The sequence below is a fragment of the Vicugna pacos genome, chromosome 19 (genome assembly GCF_048564905.1).
Source record: "Vicugna pacos chromosome 19, VicPac4, whole genome shotgun sequence".
In the NCBI taxonomy this organism is placed as follows: Eukaryota; Metazoa; Chordata; class Mammalia; order Artiodactyla; family Camelidae; genus Vicugna; species Vicugna pacos.
In genome coordinates, this window is record NC_133005.1 from 6,246,487 (window position 1) to 6,269,877 (window position 23,391).

The 23,391-nt window shown below is 42.9% G+C and overlaps 1 protein-coding gene and 1 non-coding gene across 4 annotated transcripts in view; both read right to left on the minus strand.

Moving 5' to 3' along the window:
* The window catches only part of MACROD2 (mono-ADP ribosylhydrolase 2), a 1,889,921-nt gene that overhangs the window by 171,058 nt on the left and 1,695,472 nt on the right, over nucleotides 1-23,391 (minus strand). For all 3 annotated transcript variants that reach the window (XM_072943799.1, XM_072943800.1, XM_072943798.1), the window contains exon 9: nucleotides 2,107-2,188. In XM_072943799.1, the coding sequence (XP_072799900.1) occupies nucleotides 2,107-2,188 (82 nt within the window). The remainder of the gene's footprint in view (nucleotides 1-2,106; nucleotides 2,189-23,391) is intronic.
* Nucleotides 13,686-13,757, minus strand: TRNAS-AGA (transfer RNA serine (anticodon AGA)). The gene has a single exon. It is a non-coding gene; the product is annotated as a tRNA-Ser (tRNA).

Consider the following 23,391-nt stretch of genomic DNA (forward strand, 5'->3'; position numbering starts at 1 on the left):
CATTAGAAGTCACCTTTATTTCATTTTGCATATTTAGAATTTACAAATGGCTGATGCCTCAGCATTGCAGAAATACTCAACGATGTTGGTGGATTTTGACATTTAGTTTAAGAATGTACTTACTATTATAAATACGCACTGGAAATAATTTCATGAGCACGGCATGATTCAAAGCATTGATGTGAAACTGAGGACGATTTTATTATTATTTCACTCACTCGAGTGCTAAGATGCATTTTGGATGTATTTAAAGTAGCAATTTTCAAACAATAATTTATTTGCATAGTTATTAATACATTCTAGACCACTAAAACTGTCCCATTTTTAAAACTTGTAGTATGATTTTTGGCTTTGCATCATTGCAAACAACTGCAGGTGGATAGATTTGTTTTAATAGCAATGGACCATATTTATGCAATTATTTTAAGCCATATGTCGGAGTGAAAACAAGTTTTCATTTCAGAAGACATAAAAATGAATATGATGTCATTATTTCCAAGCATATCAAGGAATCCAAAATTTATAAAACTTTATCAATTATGTTGTGATACTGGCAAGACACAATCACTCACCATAGCAAGTTGCATTTCTTACATGAATGTGCACTTTTTTTCAAATACTTAAAAATGCAGAAATCCAGCCACAATCTGCTCACTGTGATTATGTAGAACATAAAGAGAAAAGATGGAACAAGGGGACTGAGACAGAAAAAACCATCAGATTATAGGGAGGAGAATCTACTAAATTCAACTCACATCAACATCTATTTGCTGAACAGCTATTATGCACTTTAGATTCTGTAAAACACAGGACTGCTTTAAAAGATGAATAAAAATGAGACAAGGAGGGGAAGGAGGAAAAAGAGAAAGAGAAGGGATGAGAAAAAAGATCACAACCAAGATTCTTTCATCACATGGTAGTCTTTCTGGATTTATGTTATGGTCCAGTTAGGAAAATACTGTAAATGCCCAAATTTAATACACTTAGCAGATTCACCTTTCAATTATAAAATTAGAGAAGAGTTCCAACTACCCAGGAGGACGTAGCCCATTTTGATCATGAGCACAGAGTTGAACATCTCCATCCGTTTGCTGTAGCTGTTCCGTAGCTTTGCGTCCTAGTGATCTGCAGGCGGGTGGAGCATCCTCTCTGTTGTGGGGCTCTGATAGGCTGCCTAAGAGGGTGAATGTGCACCGGCATCCTTAATTTGCTCCTTCCTGCCTACCAGAGTCACCAGCTATGTGAAAAGCCACTTTAGACAGACATGAAAACCTCAAAAGAAATCTCTCTGAAAGGCAGGCAACAACAATGCTCAGAGTAGCTTGAAATTTCTTGGAAGCCATCCTTTACCATGGCTGAAGAAAGTGCTTAGGGCAACTTTAATGGCATCATAAAAATAACAAGGTATTAAAGGAGCCTCAGCCATTCACAGGCTGGGAGAGGGACCGCGGGAGAGGGGCACTATTCAAATGAACCAAGTACAGTTGATGGCATATTCAATCGACATGAATCAATTACTCAAGGTTCTTTGAGAACCCTGAGGTTTCTCTTACTTTCCAAAAAGAAGTGTGAAATAAGATGAATGACCTTTCTCAGATTGCCCTAGAAAGGACTGCTATCCTCACTGCAATTTGGGTGGAGAAAATTCGGGAGAAGAGGGATGGAATGCAAGAACAGTTTGAACTGTAACAACAAATATAAATGGGCTTCTTACAATTTGCAACACGTTTAGCACAGTGGATGCAGGCACAGGCCTGGACAACTCACAAGTGTGGGGAAGCAAACAAGGACTGTGTAATTTAGGGTGAGAGGAAATGCTCTTTGGTCCAGCCTTCCCTTTTGATGTGAGGAACTGATACTCAAGAGATGAAATGACTTCCCCAAGACAACACAGTGACCTGGGAGCAGAAAGAAGTCAAGAGCCTCGGTTTCCCATCACCTCCTTTAGATCTTAAAAACTAAGAAACGAGTTGCCGGGTGTGACTGGTGTACAGAAATCACATTTGTAACATTCTGTTAAGAGGCAAAACAATGTAGTAGACATATAAGTGATGCCTTCACTTCTTCAACCCCCCAATGCCAAAGGAAACAAATTGCTTTACTCACCTGTAGGGAAAAACTCGCTCATTTTCTTTTTGTAGATTTTGAAGTCGACTTCTAGGAAGACACAGAAGATGATCCGATCCACCTAGAGGCAAACGACAGATACTCAGAGTGAAAGGAAATATAGCAACTGCCTGCCCAGGACATGATCTTAGAACAAAAAACAAACAGAAGAGCCTCCCACACTCTACTGCTAACTGCATGACAGCACCGAGTGAAGTTCAAGTGTGTGTGTATGTGTGCACCTTTTATGTAAATAAACCCATGGGCAATTTGATGGAACAATGTCATATAAATCAAATAAGAAATAATAAATGACAATAAGCCACTTTGCAGCAAGCTGTAAATAAGATCTGAGATTCCAACAGGACATCTAGACTTCATGTTCTATAAAACAGCCACACGAGAAGCGTACAGCGGAATGACAATAAAGCATGTCAGTAAACGAAGAGCTCTTGGTCCTACGCTTGTTAGACAGATATGTTTATTGAACCTGTTAGTATTTGAACATGGCCTAAAAGGCTTCACACAGTGTAATTTGCATGTAGTCACTTGTTTTTAGCTTTACACACTTGGAAATGCAGCAGAAATAAAATATAATTAGTTGACAGTACATGAGGTCAATATAACTTTAATCTAGCAGGTTATTACTGAATAAGTAAATGCCACTTCAAAAGTAAAATGTGTGCACAGTCTCCTTCCTCTGTTTTCAGAGCTCCTGCATGTAAAGAGTTTCTTCGAGACGTTCAGAGAGTAATATGGTAAACAGAGAAGAGAGATGAAGTACACGTACTAGCTATTCAATATCTGATATTAAATCAGTGACTCAGTTTTGGGTCCTGAAAACAAACTCCCCTTCAGTTCCTTTATTTTAACAATGCACAAAAAGTTAAAATGACTCCACATCCATCAAACTGCAACTGGCAATTGAACAGAACATCAAGTGAGGCATTTCTCCCGGCCGCAGGGAACAGAAGTGGGGTATGCACAGGGCAGGACAGGGAGGAACCCAAGTGGATGTCATCCACCCAGCCCTTCAGCTCTCTCAGCCTGCAGGGAACAGAGTGACATGAGCCAAGACCCAAAGTTCCCAGCATGAGAGAAGATCTGCAGGGGTGGGAAGGGGAGACGGAGGGTTAGGACACGAGGAATCAGCGGGGGTCCCTGACGGAAGCTCAGAGATGCAGCACAAGTCAAAATGCCCATCTAGTTAGACCGCCTGCTGGCCAGTTACTGGGCTTCTAAGGTATAATTGTCAAGACCATGCAGCCCCAGTCACTGTTCCCACTGCACGGATCATGAGAGAAAGCACATGGACTTCAGAAATACATGGACCCCAGTGCAAACAACTCTATTTTTTTTTCCCTGTATTCACTTGAGTTTCTGGTGTCTGGTCCTGTCTGCATGGCAGTTAACATTTCCTACACATGCAAAAACTGTCACCATCAACTCACTCTCTAGGTGAACCATAAATTGAGTTGAATAAGTGATTAACCATCTGTGCAATACGGAATGCTCGCCTCCACTCTCCTTAGGGTGTGCTTGTGCCCCACGGCTAGAGATAAGACTCATAATGTTGAGCAATAGAGCTGAGTTACAAAAGGGCTTATACCCAACAATACTTATACACAAAGTTTAAAGCACAAAGACACAGAGTGTAGGATTCACTTGTAAGCACTAGAAAGGTCACCCGTGAACTTCAGAGGATGATGACTTCTGGGGAGGGAGGGAAGGTTGCATGATGAATAGGTAAGGCTTTAACTGAATAGTTAATACATTATTTACTTAAGAAAAAAGAGATTCAAGAAAAAATATTGCAAATGGGTAATAGCTGTTAACTACGGGGGCCAGTACGTGGCTATCACGTTATGCTCTATACTTTTCTGCACATATGAAATACTTCATAATTAAAAGTTCCAACATTAAAAATAAGATTCTCTGTTCGACATACACTACGCTCCAGCTACACTGAACTACCTGTAGTTTCCAAACACAGCGATTATTCTCACTTCTGTGCCTGTGAAGGTTGATTTTTCTCTCCAGGCTTCAAATGATCAGATTCTGTCTAAAGCCACCTAATTAAGATCAAAATCAAAACAAGTAAACGTGGTTCAAAGCTGATCCAGGAACAAGCAGGAGAGCCTCACTGGTACTCACTTCCCCCCATTTTTCTGGTCACTTACTGTGAATTATGGGATTTTTTAAAAAAACTTTCACATTGCATGTATGTGTGTGAGTACGTTTCTGTGTGTTAGCGCAGGGGTGGGTTAGTGGTGATGTTATCCACTGCTATGAAATGCACTTTTAAACAATACGGACTAAACACAGATTTCTTAACTATTGCAAAGAATTATAATCCACCTTTTAGCATTGTAGGCTTTGTTACCATGGAAATGACAAGGGTCTAAAATTCAGCAGCCTGATTTATTTATTTATTTTTTCCCAGACAGAAGATGGATGATGAGGGAAAAAGTCCTTTTATTTTAAACTACTTGAGTGGCCCAGTTCCCTGCCCTTACCCTTAGGCATAACACTAAAAACATCTTGGAAGCAAGTTGAATCCAAGAATTAATCTCCCTTGCCAAGTATTTGTTATATATGCATATATGCATGTGTTAATATATTATACACATAAACATTTTCTCTGGGGTCGTTGCTGGATAAGAGCTCATTTAGTTGATGAGCTCTGTGTGTCTCAAGTCCTTGTGGGAACTTGATCACGTGATGGACTGTGTTTTCCAAGATGGCGGGCAACAAGATACTGCACCCTCCAGGTTCCTAGTAAAATGTAGTCCTTTCATTGAGAGGTGGGATCTATGTTCCCTTCTCCTGAATCTGGGGGTGCCTGTAACACTGGCAGAAATGATCTGTGACTTCTGAGTCCCCGTCATGGAAGGTGATAACTTTTCCCTCCTGGTCCTCTTGGGAGGCTCAGTCCTGTTCTTAATCATCACGCCACCAGGAAGCAGAGACCACTGGAGAATCCACGGGTTGAAGGACCAGCCAGTAGCCCTGGCAGAAAGAGAGGAGTCTCTGGATGATTTCAGCTCCTGGCTTTGGATCTAGCGCAGGTAACTCCACACGGAGTGGAGATGAGCCATTCCTGTTGAACTCTGTCCAAACTGCCGATTCGTGAGCAAAACGTACAAATGCATAGTTAGGCGTCTTCTCTGTGTCTTCCTCTAGCTGATTCCTACTGCTGTTCTTTGGAGTCTTGCTTCTCTAGCTATGTGGTATCGACTCCTATTGAAAAACTCAGGCTGAATGGGTCACGTACAAGTCAGTGGGCTGATGAGAAGAATGCAGAAAGTCTAATTACTGCATGGCTGAGAGACTGGAAACCTGGCTTCTGCAAAGGGGGAAGGACTCGGGTGATCCACTCTAGCCCCAGATAAATTTCATGAGAATATACGGGAATTCCTCACTATTGAGATTCCAGAGCATGGTTTCCTTTTTTTTTAGAACTTATTTTTTCTTCTTCTTCTTCTTTTTTTTTTTTTTTGTGTTAAACTTTTTTTTTGGGGGGGGTTAGGTGGTTAGGTTTATTTATTTATTTTTTAGAGGAGGCACTGGGGATTGGACCCAGGACCTTGTGCATGCTAAGTGTGTGTTCTACCACTGAGCTATACTCTCCGCCCATTTTCTTTTATGTTAGGCAATAGAACAGTTTTGTCAAATGGTTGTTCTTGAGAGACTGTATTTATTCATTTATTCATCAATATTCACTGAGCCCCTTCAATGCGTGGGGCCGAGCCCATGCGCCATTCTCCCATGGGAATACTGGAATCTAGACTTGAGTAATTTTTCCCCCCAAGGTTAAATAGCAGCAAAATCTCAGGGACCTTAACTTCACATCCAGTGTTCTTTCTGTGATGTCACCCAGATAGAGACACGGGGGACTAAGCCTCCAGGCCTGTCATGAGTTTTGTGACATTGGACCAGCCACTGTCTCTCTGGGCCCCAGTTATCATAAGGAAAGGATTACATTAGATCATCTTTATAGTTTCTTTTTCTTTCTTCTCCTTCTCCTCTTCCTTCTTCTTCCTTTTCCTGTTCCTCTTCCTTTTCTTCTTCTTCCTTTTCCTCTTCCTCTTCCTTTTCTTCTTCTTCCTTTTCTTCTTCTTTTTTCAAATCTCAGAGTCTATCTCTATGGTAGTTTTGTACTATGTCAACTTAGTTAAGCTGGAATTTCATTTCTCTGAAAAGCTCTGGTTGAGGGTTGGCCACAGAGGAATTTTCATGAGATGTGGAGTGCAGCAGGGCAGCTGCAGCTGTGGCCCTGGGCCGGTGGTCTGAGCACGGGTTCCCAGCAGGTCATGTACACTGATGCTCATCAGTGGCTCACCTGGGTGTGCAGTAGCAGGTGGGCCCACAGCTCCTCCAGCTCCTGCTGGGTCTCTGAGTCTGGGGCTGGGCACCGGCTCCTTCCTGCAGCTCTGGGGATCCATGCGGTGAGAGGCAGACATATAGGGCAGGTTCCCCTGTGGGTTCCGGCTCACCCTCAAGGCTCACACTTGGTCCCTGCTCTCTCCCACTTTGCATCCAGCCTTCCCCTTGGCCCCCTGCCCTGCTGACAGGCTCCGGGCCTGGTCAGATGCAGAGGCAATGGCCTCCCAGAGACTTTCATCAGGTTCTGGACACTTAACTTCCTTAGTTTCTCCCACAGGTGTGTGAGTTCTGATCCCTCTCATAAACCCTTTATTTCACATCACTCACCAGGTTCTGCTTCCCCGATTAAATCCAACTGGTGGAGCCTCTAGTACCAACTCACTGAGCATGGCGTGGAAGAACACAACGAAAGGCAACAATTGGCAACAGTGTTCCTTTCTGTAGGCGTGTAACCCACCAAGGCTTCTCAGATTCCAGTGACTTCCTTCAAGACGAACTTTCATTGGTCCCAGCCCATCTTCTTTCTTGGTGAACTTCCTAAAGTGTGCATATGCACTATTTTGTCATCAGAGAAACTTTTACACTAAAAATGAGTCAAACTTCTTTTTTTTTTTTTTATGCACAAGTTGTCAGTAAACTTGGATGAGTCCTCAGGCTGAAATGTAATTGCAAATAATACAAAAGGCAACATGAAAATTTTTTGGAATTAACAACTAAACTGTAGTTCTCATCACACCTTAAATAGAACCTTATGAAGAATGAGCAGTACTCACGCTTGTATCTCCAGATCAAGGCGTCACTCCTGACCTATAATAGGATCTCTGTAAATGTTTGCAGGGTACATGTTAAGGCAAACAGACTTGGCTAAAAGGTAAGTATACGGCAGGTATTTTTCAAGGGTGTTTAGTTTTGGAACCAAGAAATGTTCTTTAGGAAGAACATCAGACTTTCCTACATGTTTGCCTGAAGGTCTGAGAACAGAGTAATAGGAGGGCCCGGGTGCTTTTGCAAAGTAGAAAAGAGCTTCATAAAAGGGGTGAATCACTTTTCATCACCAGCTGTCACCTTAGCCAGTGATCCTCGGCCCAGTCCACTGGCCACCGCGCCCAGTACTGGTGTTTTCATAGATCCTCTATGAAAACATGCTTATTAGTTTCACAACAGAAGGAACGATTGTGCCTGTAACTGTGATGTAGTAAAAGATTTAAACTTTTTTTTTTAAAGTGAAAAGACAGTATCAAATATTGGCAAGGATGTAGATTAACAAGAACTTTTACATACTGATTTTGGGAGTAAAAATTGGTGCAACCACTTTGGAAAATTATTTGGCAGCATCTATTAAATTAGCTGAAAATGCAATGCCCTGTGGCCCAGCGATCTCAGCTCCAGGCAGACACGCAGTAGAATGTACACATATGTTCATAAAGGACACAAGCTGCAGTGCTCACAGCAGCATTATCTGTAGTATCTCCAAACTGAAAGCTTACTTAGATGCCCACATGTGTTAGCATGGATAAATAAATAGCGATCTAATCATACAATGGGATATTATAAGTTTACAACTACATAGGATTACATAAACAAAAATTACTGAGTGAATGAGTGCAGAAAAAAAGAGTACACACTGGATGGTTCCATTTCTCTGAAGTCCAAACATGCCACAGAAATAGGAGATATCAGCTGTGGTGTTAGAAGTCAATGTAGTAAGTTAGTCTGGGGGGAGGGTGGGTGAACAGGGGCTGAGGGGGATGTTTGTGGTTCTGCTTTTTAATCTGGTGCTGGCTCCATGGATGTGTTCAGTCTGTGAAAAATGATGAAGCTGTGCATCTAGGATCTGTATTCTTTTCTGAATGCTATTCCTCAATAGGAATTTTTTTAAAGGTTGAAAGTCTTATGTTACAGCTGTCTTGGTCAACAATCAAAAATCTATTTTCATTGACTTTGAGGTCAAAAAAGTCCTTTAAAAGCTGACCTTCTAAAGGCAATCTCTCCATATATTTCCACTGATGCCAACTCTAGCTCACCCATCAAGGCATAAAGGAGTAAAGATGTATTTTTTTCACCAAGACATCCATTAATCCACAGTTGGGGGTTTTACGCCTCATAAACATGATGGCATAAGTTCTATTAATCTTTTCCAGCATCATATCCACTGCCCCTGAAGAGGGTTACACAGCAAAGTAGGTCTGGAATATCTGCAGCCAACCTCTATTTTTCACGGCTACCAGTCCTAGGGCAGCTGACGCAGCCAAGATTATCCTGTGTTCAGCTATCCTGGGAGAATGAATGGATTCTGATAAATACAGCTTGCTTCCCCAGTGACAGATGACAAACATTCAGAGATCTGGTGTGCAGGGAAATACTGTTTTCGCTGATGGAGGGCTGTCCTGTGTAAATACAGCCTGATGGGCAATGGGGGTGAAGTTCCAGCTTTTTTGAAAGATCAACCAACAGCCTCACCAGTACAGGCTTGGATATCAGGATCTTCATAAAACAGTGGCTGCTGCTAATAAGTGAATTAAATTCCAGGTCTTAAGTATCAACAGGGTGTAAAGTCAGGTTTTGAGAAGGGTGGGAGACCCGGACAGTTGAAGTTTGCTTGGTGCTATGGATAAACTGAGGTTAAACAGAGTTACACAGAGATAGGGTCACTGCTGATTAATCAAAGACCAACACAAAGAAATAGGATGGCTGGGTCCTAGCCCCTCCTCTTCCACCTGGTGAAGAAAGGAGAACACTCTGCCCTCCTCGCAGTGCATTAGTTCTCTGTTACAGCAAAGCAGGTTACCACAAACACAGAGGCTTAGGAAAAAAAGTGTTATTATCTCAGAGTTTCTATAGGTCAAAAGTCCAGGCCTGGTAGAGCTGGGTTCTCTGCTCGGGATCTTAAAAGCTGCAATCAGGGTGTCAGCAGCACTGCGGTTTTCACCTGAGCTCGGGATCCTCTTACAGCCTCATTCAGGTTGTTGGCAGAATCTTGTTCCCTGCAATTCTAGGCCTGAGGTCCCCACTTCCTTGCCAGCTGTTGACTAGAGACAGTTTTAGCTCCTAGAGGCCACCTGCGATTCCCTGCTGTGTGGCCCCGAAAGGCCGATCAGGACACAGATGTTTCCTTGCTTCCAGGCCAACAAGCGTACATCTCTGTGATTTTCTCCACCTCTAACCCATGGACACTTCTTAAGAGCTCAAGCCCCACCCTCTCTTTTTGATTGAGCTCAGGTGATTAAATATCTTAATTAGAGCTACAAAAAATCTTTCGCCCAATCTAGGAAGTGACCATCCATCATATTGACAGTCACCTGGACAAGGTGAGCTCACAAGGGGGCGGGGGGGCTCAGAAGCATCTCAGACTCCATCTCCCACAGGCAGTCACCCTTACGGGACCAGCTGCCTGTGTGTCAACCTGGACTTGACTATTTACGCACTCTGTTACCTTGGGTAGGTCATTTAACCTTTCTGAGCCTCAACCCCCTCATCTCTAAAGTGAAGACACTGACATTGGAGGGGCTGGCACACCAGTCTCCTATGGCTGTGCAACAGACAACTGCAAGCTTCAGGGTTCAGAACAACCCCTGTCTGTTAGCTTATGGTCCTGTAGGTCAAAGTCTGCATGGAGTGACTGGGTTCTCTGTCCAGGGTATCCTAAGGGTGAAATCAAGGCATCACTGGGCTGACTTCTGGAGGCTGCGAAGAGAAATCCACTGCTGAGCTCTTTCTTGTTGTTGGTAGAATCCAGTAACCTGCAGCTGCAGGACTGAGGTCTCCGTTTCCTTGCTGGCTGTTGCCTGGGGTCACTCTTAGCTCCTAGAGTCCATCTGTAATACTTGCCAGATGTCCACCAGCATCTTCGAAGCGGCAAAGTCCTTCTTGATTTTGAATCTCTAAGTTCCTCCATATGGAACCTCTAGACCCAGATTTAAAAGACCTCTGTGACTAGATCAGGCGAAACAGGATGGTCTCCCTACCTTAAGCTCAACTGATTTGAGGCCTTAGTTACATCTGCAAAATCTCTTTGTAATGTATTCAAACCTAGATTATTGTTTGAACACCTGGGAGAAGCTGTGTGTACAGTGGACACTGGGAATCTTGGGAGAATCTTAGAATCCATTTGCCACAGGTGGCTGTAATGACCACATGAGATATTCTGTGTCAAGTCCTTGGCAAAGGGCTCGTATACAGTAAATGCTCATAATCTCTGGTTATTTATTCATAAAGTTACTATTCGCAAGTTACTTGAAACACCTAGTGGAGTGCTGGCATAGAGATATAAACAGTGTTCACTTGGCGAGTCCTTTATTTTCATCCTGATCTTTTGAAACAGGTCAAGGAAAAGCATAAGCCAAAGAAAGAATATTGGAAGTGCTTTTTCTCACTGGTCTTCAAAATGGCCAGTTTATTCCAACTCCACCTTTGCTAAGGAATTCTATCTGAAAAGAAACATTTGCAAAAACTGGCCCATATTATATATAAAACAGCTTTTTTTTTTTTTTTGGTCTGACTATAGCAGCCAATGAGAGAAAGGAGAAAAAAAAAAAAACACCTGTAAGTTGAACTGCAGTAATGGAAAAGATTTCATGAAACCCTCCAGGAGTCTCTTCTGATATTTTAAAATCATTGTCAAATGCCACTGAATATCATTCTTCTGGTTCTTGAAGGTACTAAGTATGTTGATATTTGTACACTCCACCACAGAAGCTAATATTTCGATCTCTAAATTACAAAAAGGGAAAATTTTTCTCTCCATGTTTCTGGAGACGTTTGGAGCTGGCGAGCACTCCAATCCAGACACTCTCAAAGGGCATCTGTGCATTTTGCAATTGCTTCTGCATGCCTAAAAAGGATCCTTTATTTTGGGGGATTTTCTGCAAACCCAGCTTGTCTGTCATTACTCTGTGGCAGTACGATTCAGAGTCTTCTTGTTTTGTTTTGATAAATTGCTCTTTTTGACTTTTTTTTCCCAACTCTATAAGAAAAAATGGTCATGCAGCCAAAGCAGCAAGAGTTATTTTGATCTGAGCTAGAGGCTCATTCACACAAGTTAATTTCCAAGCCTGCCTCGCATCGATCAAAGTGGACGCCCTCGCAAATGACACATCTGTTGTGGTCCTTGAAGCTGTTCCATATACTTAACAGAGAAGAGATACAAACACACACAGTGGCTGAGGATCTGTGGTTCTGAATGCTAGTGTGGTGAGCACGCCTTGCCCTGCCCTGAGCTGGTAACCAAAGAAATAATCCTTGGAAATGTTGCGGTGGAAATGCCAGTCAAAGAAAAAGAGCAGGCTCACCACTGGGGAGGGTTGGGTGGTGGCCACTCACATCTGCTCCCCCCCCTCCAGGACCAGAGCAGTCTTGATTCCCATTGCTGGAGGTGCCAGTGACTGTCAGCTCTGAGGATGCCCTCTTGGAGGACTGTCCTCTGCCAAGGAGAGCATCTCACCCTCACTGACCCTCTCTTCCTGATGTCAGCCTGCATCCAGGGACTGACTCACCCAGCGATCCAAAGGCTGACTCTGTCCTTCAGCTGGATGAAATTCTGAAGGAACATTGGCTGTGGACCAAGTTTTATCCCTCCCCAAATCTGCCCCTAAATTCCTATCTTGAAGTCCTAACCCTCAGTACCTCAGAATGTGGCTATATTTGGAGATAAGGCCTTGAGAGGAGCAATTAAGCTAAAATGAGGACATTAGGGTGAGCCCTAATCCAGTAAGACTGATGCCCTCAAAAGAAGAAATGAAAACACAGACACATGCAGAGGGAAGACCATGTGAGGACACAGGGAAAAGACGGCCGTCCACTAGCCAGGGAGAGGGGCTTCAGAAGAAACTGACCCAGCTGACACTCTGACCTCAGACTTCTAGCCTCCCAGAAGTGTGAGAAAGTGAATTTCTGTTGTTAAACCACCCAGTCTGTGGCTTCAGTACGGCGGCCCTAGCAACCCATTCACCATGTCAAATTCAGAGCTCCTTGTGGGTTCAACTCCTCTCTCTCCCCAACCCTGCTTCCCTCAGTCAGCATCCTCTTGCCCCAGGTACCAGTCACGAGCATGAGTCAATAAACCTCCTGCCTGCAAATCTCCTTCTCGGTCTGCTTCCCCCAAAGCTTGACCTATGGCAACAACCCTCTAATTTTGGACTGAATTATTTTCTTTTCAGACCCACTTTTGACATCATTTCCAATGATGCCAATGTCAGGAGCCAATCACCGAGGAAGCCTGCTGCCTGAGGCCTGTCTAACAGCTAACGACACATCTCCACACTCCTTGTGGAGAAGCAACCAGATTCTGTGCTCGGGCTGACCTGTGGGTAAGAGGCCAGGATTCACCTTAAAGGAGCAATAAGGGTCAACACAAACTAGAATGTGATCCAAATAAAGTGAAGGCACGTTCATTGAAACTGGGACTCCATCTGACACTCCCTATTGAGAAATGGGTCTCAGAGCTCTTCTGTGCACTTTGTCCTGAGGATGGGAAACCAGGCCAATGGGCAGCTGTGCAATGACCACATCAGAAGTCAGGGTGTAGCCTGTCTTACCATGGTTGAAGCCACCAAGAGCTGAGACACATTTCTGCAGATTTTTTTTTTCTTCCCAATGCTAGGTGTATCATTTTGTATGAAAGCCATGGATTTCCTTTTGTGTAGGAGGTGGGTACCTTACATGGGTTTTAACAAATCCATGAAAATGAGTCCACGTGGTCTGGATGTGTGACATGCACTGTGGGGCTCTGTCCATACCCCCTCAGGTCTTTGTGTTGTGAAATCTAGAGAATGGCCAAGTATCTGAATTTCTTTACCTGCTGGCTTTCTTAGTGCTAAGAGATTCTGACCAATTATATAGTAAATGGTGATGTTGGCGAATGGATGCCTCCCAACCCAGCAGCTCTCAACCAAAGACTGGCTGGAGTTGATGTTAAAATACCCCCAGTGCATCATTCTTGGATGGGAAAACCTGGAGTTCTCCAGTGGAATAAATGGAGTTTATTTCTGGTTTTAACAATGAAAATTCATTTTCTCACACTGGTTGCAGGGTGATAACTTGATTGCATGCTCTGTCTTGACCTGTTTCACCCTTTACTTCACCCACAAACAATCTACCTGTACTTTAGCAAGCTTCTTTTAATGAGGTCTCTTTGTTACTATAAACATGCTTGATTCTTCTTCTTCTTCTTTATTTATTTTATTTTTTTTGGTTAATGGAGGTACTGGAGATTGAACCCAGGACCTCATGCATTCTAAGCATGTGCCCTACCACTGAGCTATACCCTCTCACCCAATCTCTCTGTACTTCAATCCTTGTTTTAGGGTCTGCTTTGGGGAGAACTCAAATGAAGATGTGCAAAGAAAATCAGCCAAATGTCAACTTATCCTCTCAGCATCCAGCCTACCAAAGATGGATTTAATGTAATTCAGCCTTTAGCTCCGTGAATGTGTAGACCCCTTCCCACACTTTGCTGTCACTCGTTTGGTGCCCTCAGTACCCTTCTACTGAGAAGACGGTGCCAGGAATAGGTCTTGTGACGCAAAGTTCTTCTTCACAATGTAGCCTGGGACATGAGATTACCCTTCCAATGATAGAGCCATTGTGAATCCGGCATTCACGTGGTTCCCCCCGTCAACCTTGCTAACCTAGCTGCAACTCCCTATTGTGTATTTCATACTTCAGCTTCCAAGAACGCTCTGTTTCCTTTCTCTTTTATTTGATGAAGAACATCTGCAGAGGTGGTTCAGTGACAAAAGTTAGTAATTACTCTTCTTTTTGTCACAGTAATTAAAAATTTCAAGGAAGAACTGTCACTCATTGCTGCTTCTGAGGTTGCCCATGGCAGAGAGTGCTTTATAAAGCCAACAAAATCATGACCTTAAAACATAATGATCATCAGGAAAAACTGAACGGGGATGCTACATCGCCAGGTCGCTAGGTGGCTCTGACGCCTGGTCACAGTGCTCCGCAGAATGGGGGCCACCACAGAACTGTGCAAATCGTTCCCTGCATTCTCATTTTCTCAACATTTCCATTAGCATCTGACAGTCATGCAGTTGCCATTTCCAGTTCAAAGGAAGCTCATTAACACAGCATCCCCAAAGAGCATTTTGTGAGGACAAAAGCTGGTTTTCTCAAGCTGGTGTCCCTCCCACCCCTGCAAGAAAGCATCTTTTTGTTCAAAAGGCAAATTCCAAGGGAACAATCACTCTTGAGTCATTTCCCATAGGTTCATGTCTCAGACAATAAGAAAGAGCAAAAACCAAAGCGGTTCTATCTAGCATGTCCTCTTAGGGCTAGGTGGGGGCGGGGGTGCCGTACCTGTGTGGGTGGCATTGGTGTGGTATGTAGAGTGTATAAAAGACAGAGGGGAGGGAAAGAGAATGTTCTATCTCTCTCTTCCTCTGTCTTGTTTTTATCTCCTCCAGCATGCACTGTCTGCTCCAAACCATGCACTGTTGCTTTGTATTTTTATCTACTTGCAATGACACTCTTTAAATGCCACGTAAAGGCACAGGTGCCCAACTAGATTGTAAACCCCTGGGGAGACACCTCCTTTTATTTCAGTGGTCCTTCCATCTAGCGATCAATGTCGCCACCCGAAGGCACAGAAGGGCTCAATCACACTGCTCCACTGGACCAGTAGGCTTTGAATGACCTGATTACAACTCCCTGACTTAGGGACCCCATAAAGAAAGAACATTTGAGAAAAAGGTGGGAACGTTGACCCCTGTTGCTCTTTCTGGAAGAAGCAGAACCTTACTCTCCTCCCCAACCCTCTGTGGTACAGCCACCTGCTACCCCATGCCATCCTGCTAAACCTCACTGGCATCATCCTGCCTGGTTAAAATAAGGTCTGTCCCCACTTCATATCTTGAAAAGGGAATTCACAATTTTCAGTGGTTTTATGAATTAAGCTTCTTTCAAATGTTTATCACCGAAAACCCCTGAGGGTTGTTAAGTTTCTCTCAGGGACTTGAGATGGTACCAAAGTACCTCCTGCAAAATTTTATTCAATTTTGAGGGTTTTTTTCACACGGTCTTTTGTTTAATGGACCGTATAAAATGTACCTGCTCGTATGCATATCAAAACAATGTGTCTTCTCCCAATCTTTACTGATGCTCGGGGAAGATGGGCTCTGCTTTACAGTAGCTCCAAGTCCTCCCTGGCACACTGTTCCACACCCTCCCTGGGGGCTGGAACCTCACTCCAGCCAAAAATCATGACTTACTGACATAGAGCCAGTGTGCTTGGTGTATCAATTCATCTGCATAATATCAATAGCTAGCTAGAAATTGGTAAACATAAATAAAGGTATTTGAACTTCCAAAAGTATTTATCCTTCATATACTGCAGTGTTAAGATATTATTCAGTCTTCTAAACTCTATGTTTTAAAGCCAAATCCATTATGAATAGCAAAGTCTTCCCGGGGGGAGGAGAGGGACAAGGGCTTCTCCACGAATCTGAGGTGTGTGCTGTCACCTGCACAAGCTCAGGTCACCGAGAACGTCACTTATGAAATAACTGCTATTATCCTAATTTTCTAGTAAGACAATCTTTTTTTTTCTTTTTAAGTAAAACAAGACAATTAAAACAACAACAAAAGAATAACTGACCTACAAAAAAAAAAAAAGCCAGAAAAAGAAGACAAGAGAGCACAGAAATGTCAACTGCATATCAACTTTTTAAATCACTGGGAGCTCGTGGGAAAAAAGAACAATGCAAGTCAGGTCTCCACTAAGATTATCTTAATAGAGGGGAACAGAATGACGGCTTTCTGAAAATAGCCAACAGATGTTCTACCCATTCTACTGAGTCTTGTTATGTAACGTCTGCTGCTGTAATTCTTTTCAAAGCCTTTTTTTTTTTTTTTTGACTTGATTCTGTGGCAGCATCTGTGATGCTAAATGCTGCAGTGGCTGCTTCCTGGTTTCCCCTGATGCCAGTCACAGGTCAAAATTTAAGAGCAGTAAAAATAAAGACTTTGTTTGCATTTTCAGCAGGAAAGTGATGCTTTATTCACATCTGGGCTGAATCCAATAATGTTCTGTTCAACCATCCTTCAGCAGGAGAGGAAGTGCCCAAATTACAAAGATGTGCAAATGTAATTGGCATATTGGCACAATTGAGAGTAACGACTCAATTGCTTAGAGAAACATTCTTAAAATAACATTGCCAAAAGTCCACACTAAACTTTCCACCTGAAATATGTTTTTTTTTTTTCCTGTGAATTTAACTGGATGATTTATCTGTTAAAAACAAACCAATTCTCTGGGTTATGCTTTTGGGAAGGTTGGGAGGGGAAGATGACATTTAATTTTGTGAACAGATGTAAGAAGTATTTGGAAAGACTCACTGATGGTGTGTTCACTGAGAAACCTTAACCAGGATTCTATTGTGCCATTTAATTTCTGAGCTGTGAAACATGCACACCCATCCTGGAAAACAAATTATTTACAGGGTACGTAACTCCTAAGTCACACGTTTTGGAAACTGGATGTGGAGACGTCATAAATATTCCAACTGTGCTGAGGCCACCTTGAGAGAAGTGCTGGTTTTTAGGGAATTAGTGTTTTTCTTCCTTGATATTGAGGATCTCACTGCTACCATATTGGCTTACCATACGTCCCTGTCATGCAGGAGCCTGTATGTTTTCTATGTCAGTCACCAACTCTAAACTTTAGCCATTCTTCTTGAATAGCCAGTGGGTGTGAAATGGTTAACAGAAACTTTCTAGACTGCATTTGTCCTGGGTTGACACAAGATGTGTTACAGTGTTCTTGATTCTGTTCACCAGTGGAAAGACCATTTTTTTTTCTCTTTGGTGCCCATCAAGGGAATTACTTTTTTCTGCCAAAATGGACTAAAACTACACACCCATTGCCACCCATTGGGAAAATGCAGTGGAAATAAAAGTCAGGGTGCTCAGAATAGAAAACATAGCTGTTCCATCAAGAAAATACATTTGTATGAATGCTTCCATTTGGCAGAATTTACTAGAGGTGCAAATCAATGTATAAATCAACGAGTCATGTGGCTTTAAGAAGAAAGGTGCTCTCTTCTGGAGCCTGGGGCAGAACAGGAATGAGGAAAGATAACAGACAGACAGCCCGGACTTTGCATATGGACGTGGCCACTTCCTTACTTTGTCACTTCCAGTGAACTACTCAACTCCTCTAATCTCAGTATTTTCACCGGTTATACAGGACTGATGCTCCCAGGTTGCCTAGAATATTTAATGGGATGATACATGTGAAGTAGTTATCCCATAGTCAGTGCTGGATAAATGGCAGCTGTCACCCTTAACAAAGTCTGATGTGGCTGGAGTGAGACCCCACAATGGAGACTCCCAGGGTACTCAGTGTGTACTCCTACCTAATCCACTCCATTTACAGTGCCTTTGCAAGTCAGCCTGCATAGAGCAGGTCACTGACACCAGGAAAATTATCCCTTGTTGTGTTACCTTAGACACGACACAGATCCTTGACCAAGAAGTACATCCAGAAGAGAGGTACTGTGGCTACACACCCTCCCATCTCCCAGAGTCTTCAGGGAGCAGAGAGACTCCAGGGTGCTAAGTGAACATGCTGACTCCTGACCCTCACACAGATATGGCGCTTCATGGGTTTGGAGCGTGCCCAGGAGTTAGTGTTTTAATGAGCATTCCCTCCTGCTCGGCATTTCCATGCAGGTCGTCGGTGGTTCTTCCTGTGGTCTTCACATGGCCTTCGCTCATGAAGACCAGTCACTGGGTTTAGGGCCCACTCTGACCCTGTGTACATCTGCAAACACTGTAACCTAAATAAGGTCACAGTTTGAGACTCCAGGTAGACATGAACTTTGGAGGAACACTTTTCAACCCAGTACATACCCCCAACCTTGACTCTGAGAACAGTAGTTTTGCTAGGTGATTAGACTAGTGTGTGAGTGAATACCACTAAGTGTGATCTCGCTCATTAATGCTCTGGGTAGTTATCAGAATATTTGATGATGTTTTTGGAAAATAATTTCCCTGCAGCACACTTGAATGCTTCCTGTTAAAAAATCCTATTCTTCATCACGATAGTTCTACTTAGGGAATCTGCTGTTGTCATGTACCCTGGTTCCTTAATGAGGCGTTTCTGTACTGCCTTGTAGATTTCTTATCCTTCCACATGTCACTGTATATCAAGTATGGGGCTGGCACTGAATAAATATTGAGTTGAATGTATATTTTCATTCTGCAAACAACGGCAGGGGCGATGGAGGACACGGGATGTGTAAGAGGCATTTTCCTGTTTTCAAGGAGATTTTCCTGGACAAAGGAGATAAGCCCTGACAGAAATATCACAGCGCCACGTGGACAGAGCACAGGTGTGCTTACAAACCCGGCGGCCACCCCTTACCAGCTGCAGGACCCTGGGCAAATGAATCCACCTCACTGAAGCTCAGTTCTCACATCTGTAAAATGGGGCTTCTGCTTTCACCGACGTCACAAGGCTGCCAGAGGGAGGAACGATGATCTGTGTTAAGTGCTGTACACACAGCAAGTGCTCACTAACTGTTGGCCACTACAGGGACGCGGGGGAAGGAGGGGTGTTTGACAGGCTGGTGATGGCATTCGATGTGATCATCATGTTGCCCCGGTGGCTTATAGGCCTCCTGACGGCAGGGTCCTTGCAATCACACTAACCTAGAACCTCTCATCACTCTGGGCAGGGTGGCTCCTCTAGGGGGTTTGCATCATGTCACCAAAGGCAGTCGGTTGCTTTGCTGAGAGATTCCCTTTGCTGGCAGCACCAGTGAAACATCGACACGTTCTAGGTTTTCTGTATCTATTCACAGATTTCTCCTTCAGCAAGTAAACTTTTGTCACTCAAATATCTGCAGGCAGATGGCAGGGGACAGTAGACTGATGGCTGGCAAGAGAGAAGAATCCAAAGCAGGGTGGGCTGTGAGGCTGAGGGTCAAGATTATGCATGTAAAGCAGGTGCGGGGATGAGCGACTAATAGAAGAGAACCTTCATACTCTTACTTTCCTGTCGTGAAACCACAGCAGCCACTACTGATGTCTAATTCAAGTAGACTACAGTGTGTTTTGATGTAAAATTCAGAGGCGTCAAGGAACAACGCGAGTTGCAGATGCTAATTATGTATCTTTTGTTTCCCTGGAGTGGCTGGACCTTCAGTTGCAGCTTTTCTGATCATGCACCTAACACTTGGCTATTTTTGCTTTGATGTAATTATTATGATCTTGATTTTTAAAATGAGCCCATGGTACAAATTCTACACATATGCCAAAGAAAATTCTACCATGACTTTTGCATTTGTACTAAAAAATTATCCTAACCATCCATCTGGAGCCTTGAAGTTAATGGATTTTCAGCAAGTTAATTGGGTCTGCAACACCAAAATATCTCCAGCATAAATTCACTTAAGTGTCACTTCTTGTGAATAGGCCTATTTATTTAGCAGAAGTCACTTTATTATGCTGCTTTAAAAGCCAGATCGCCAGAGGAAAGATAACACATAGCATTAACATAACTATACCAACAGACAAACATGAATTGGTGTAAACCGTCCATGTGAAAAATGTTACTCTGCTCACGCTGTACATTTAGAAAGAGCAGTCATCATACTTTACTTAAACATCAAACTAGAGCCAACTTCCAGAAATAACTAGGCCTTTGACCTTGTCCTAACCCAGGCAGTTGGTAAGGATCAGGAAATGGTGATGATAAACACACAATAACAGTGCATCAGCGGAAAACTCTGTGTCATTATCAGTGTGTGTTTCATGTCCATTACCTCTTTTAATTCGCTATTACACTTGTGGTGTCCAGAGCAGAGATGTCATAAATGGTCCCGTTTTATAAATAAGGTGAGTGCAGAGCAGAGACGTTCAACAGTGACTCAGTGCCACCAGGCGGGAGGAAAAGGGTAAAGGTTAAAATCTAGTCTTCTGTTTCCTGTCTCCTTCCCCGACGCTTACTCCACTAAATAATCCTGTTTCAGGTTGTACCTCATCTCTTAGTCAAATTCTTTTGGGCAGTGGATCTTCATATTAAAAAAATAAATCATCGAGCTTGTTAAGCAAGGCCAGGTGATTTCTTAAGAGATGAGGCAAACTCCCGAGGCAAAGAATGCAGAGAGTTGATATGTCCTATGACGGCCTCAGGATGTGAGGTCTGTCCAAACCACTGACGGCTCAGAGTTATCATCCATCCAACTATACCTCTATCCATCCATTCATCCCCATCCACCCACCCGTCCGTCTCATTTCCCAAGCATCAGAAATGAGTAACAATACAATTTAGGACTAGAATTATTTACGATGTTCAAAATAGCAAGGAAATAGCAAGGCAGCCGATGTGATGCTTTTTGAGGGGCACGTTTCTGATTCTCCCATTTATATGAGAAGCAAGGAAAACTGAGAAGCAGTAAACTAACAATGCCCAATTTCTTTGGGATCTTCCAGAGGCAAAAAAAAAAAAAAAATAGAGAGAGAGAGAGAATGTAAAATTATTTGGATTAAAAAGTAAGTCTCTGGATTTTTGGCTTATTGACTCTGGATCTTGATTGTTAACAAATTGTAGACTCACTAAGAACCTCTATTTTCTCATCTTTGAAACAAAGAAGGTTAAGTGGGAAGTGTCCAAGGGCCTACTGACTCTCAAATTCCATAACTCTTGATTCTATGCCATTCCCTGTGCCTCCACCAGAGCACGTCCCAGGTACCCCACGTGAGTGCCAGGCACCCCAACTCAGATCCAGCTCTGCTGGAATCAGCAGGCACCAAGCTTACCCCGACAGTGGTCCTTGACTCTCAGAGGTGGCATCAAGAGTCAAACCTGGTTTTGCATATTCTCATGCTGGATCGGGCCACCATGACCCTGCGAATAGAGTCTTGCTTCACCTTCTCATTTCATTGACCTTCCCTTGGCTCCCTAGTGTCCAGTGGCTTTTCAGCCTCTTCCCCAGTCACACCCAACACACCTGCCCAGTTTCTACCAATTCTTCTCCCCTGATGTTGGCTTCCTATTTTCCTTTCCTTGAATTCAACCCAAATCCCATTACTGTATGAGAGAAAATGGGGTGAGAACTGAACCCCTTGTTCAACTCTGCCATGTCTATTTTCCAGGGCTGATGTCGAGCTGGACGCATTACAAATTCTCTCTCCCTTCACAAGGAAACGTGCACCAGAACCTAATCAAGCAGCACTGCCTGAGCCTCCCCTGTCTTCCTAAGCCCCCTCCACCTCACTGGACCCCACTCAGCATTGCGACTTGATCCTGACACCTGGAAAGATAGTAAGCCTCTCCTAGTCCCTTGGGTCTTTCTCTCCCTTCATGTCCCTTCTGTTCTCATGGACTGCCTTTTGCTCAGCTCTTCCTCTCTCTCACAGCATCGTGTGAGATCAAGGCCAATACAGGAAATGTAGATAAAGCCTTTCCACCTCACCCGGGTGATGTGTGGATAAAGTGAGACCACAGGAGGGAACGCCTGGAGAAACTTACAAGTGAAATGCAAATATGAGGTTTTATGATGCAATGAAAAAGTTTTCCAAGACTAAAATTTCAATAGGATTCAGAAGTTATTTTTATTGTTGAAAAAAATTCACTTTTATTCTAAGGACAAAAAAACAAAAACAAAACCATTCTCAGACTTAAGGTGTGAGTGGACGCTTACTATAAATGTAATCAAAGTGGGTAACACATGACATGTTCTCAAGGCTCCCATGGCTTGCCGTGGGGGAGTATACTGCTTGATTTCAGTTCTGCTCTATGTGTTGCTCATCCTCTCTGGACTGAAAAGTTACAGAGGGAATGAGCTTATGGTAGCAGCAATGAGATTGAGACAAGGGAAAGGATATAGATATGGGGAGTGGTTGAGAATTGGGGCCAAAGATTCAATCCACCAAGGTGATAAAAGAGATTTGAACTCAACCAATCTGATACCACCATCCTTGCTTTTAAGTGCAACACTCCACTTCCTCTCAAGAGAGGCTTCTATTTCTTCTTTTCATGCAGAGCAATGTCGTAAGAGCCTCTTTCAAGGAATAAGGAATGCAAAATGAGGTCTGCCCCAACATTTCAGATTTAAGCTGAAATAAGAGTTCTCCCTTATACCATACACAAAAACAAACTCAAAATGGATCAAAGACTTAAACATAAGACAAGATACAATAAACCTCCTAGAGGAAAATATAGGCAAAACATTATCTGACATACATCTCAAAAATGTTCTCCTAGAACAGTCTACCCAAGCAATAGAAATAAAACCAAGAATAAACAAATGGGACCTAATGAAACTTACAAGCTTCTGCACAGCAAAGGAAACCATAAGGAAAACAAAAAGACAACCTATAGAATGGGAGAAAATGTTTGCAAGTGAAACTGACAAAGGCTTGATCTCCAGAATATATAAGCAGCTCATACGACTTAATAATATACACAAAATGTTATGATAAATCACAGAGAAAAAAATGTGACAATGAGTGTGTATATGTCCATGAATGACTGAAAAATTGTGCTGAACACTGGAATTTGACACAACATTGTAAAATGATTATAAATCAATAAAAAATGTTAAAAAAGAGAAAAAAACAAACAACCCAATCCGAAAATGGGCAGAAGACCTAAACAAGCAATTCTCCAAGGAAGACATACAAATGATCAATAGGCACATGAAAAAATGCTCAATATCACTAAGTATCAGAGAAATGCAAATCAAAACTACAATGAGGTATCACCTCACACCAGCCAACATTCAAAAATGACAGTGCTGAAGAGGCTGTGGAGAAAAGGGAACCTTCCTTCACTGCTGATGGGAATACAGTTTGGTGCAGCCACTGTGGAAAACAGTATGGAGATTCCTCAAAAGACTAGGAATAGACTTACCATAGGATCCAGGAATCCCACTCCTGGGCATATATTCA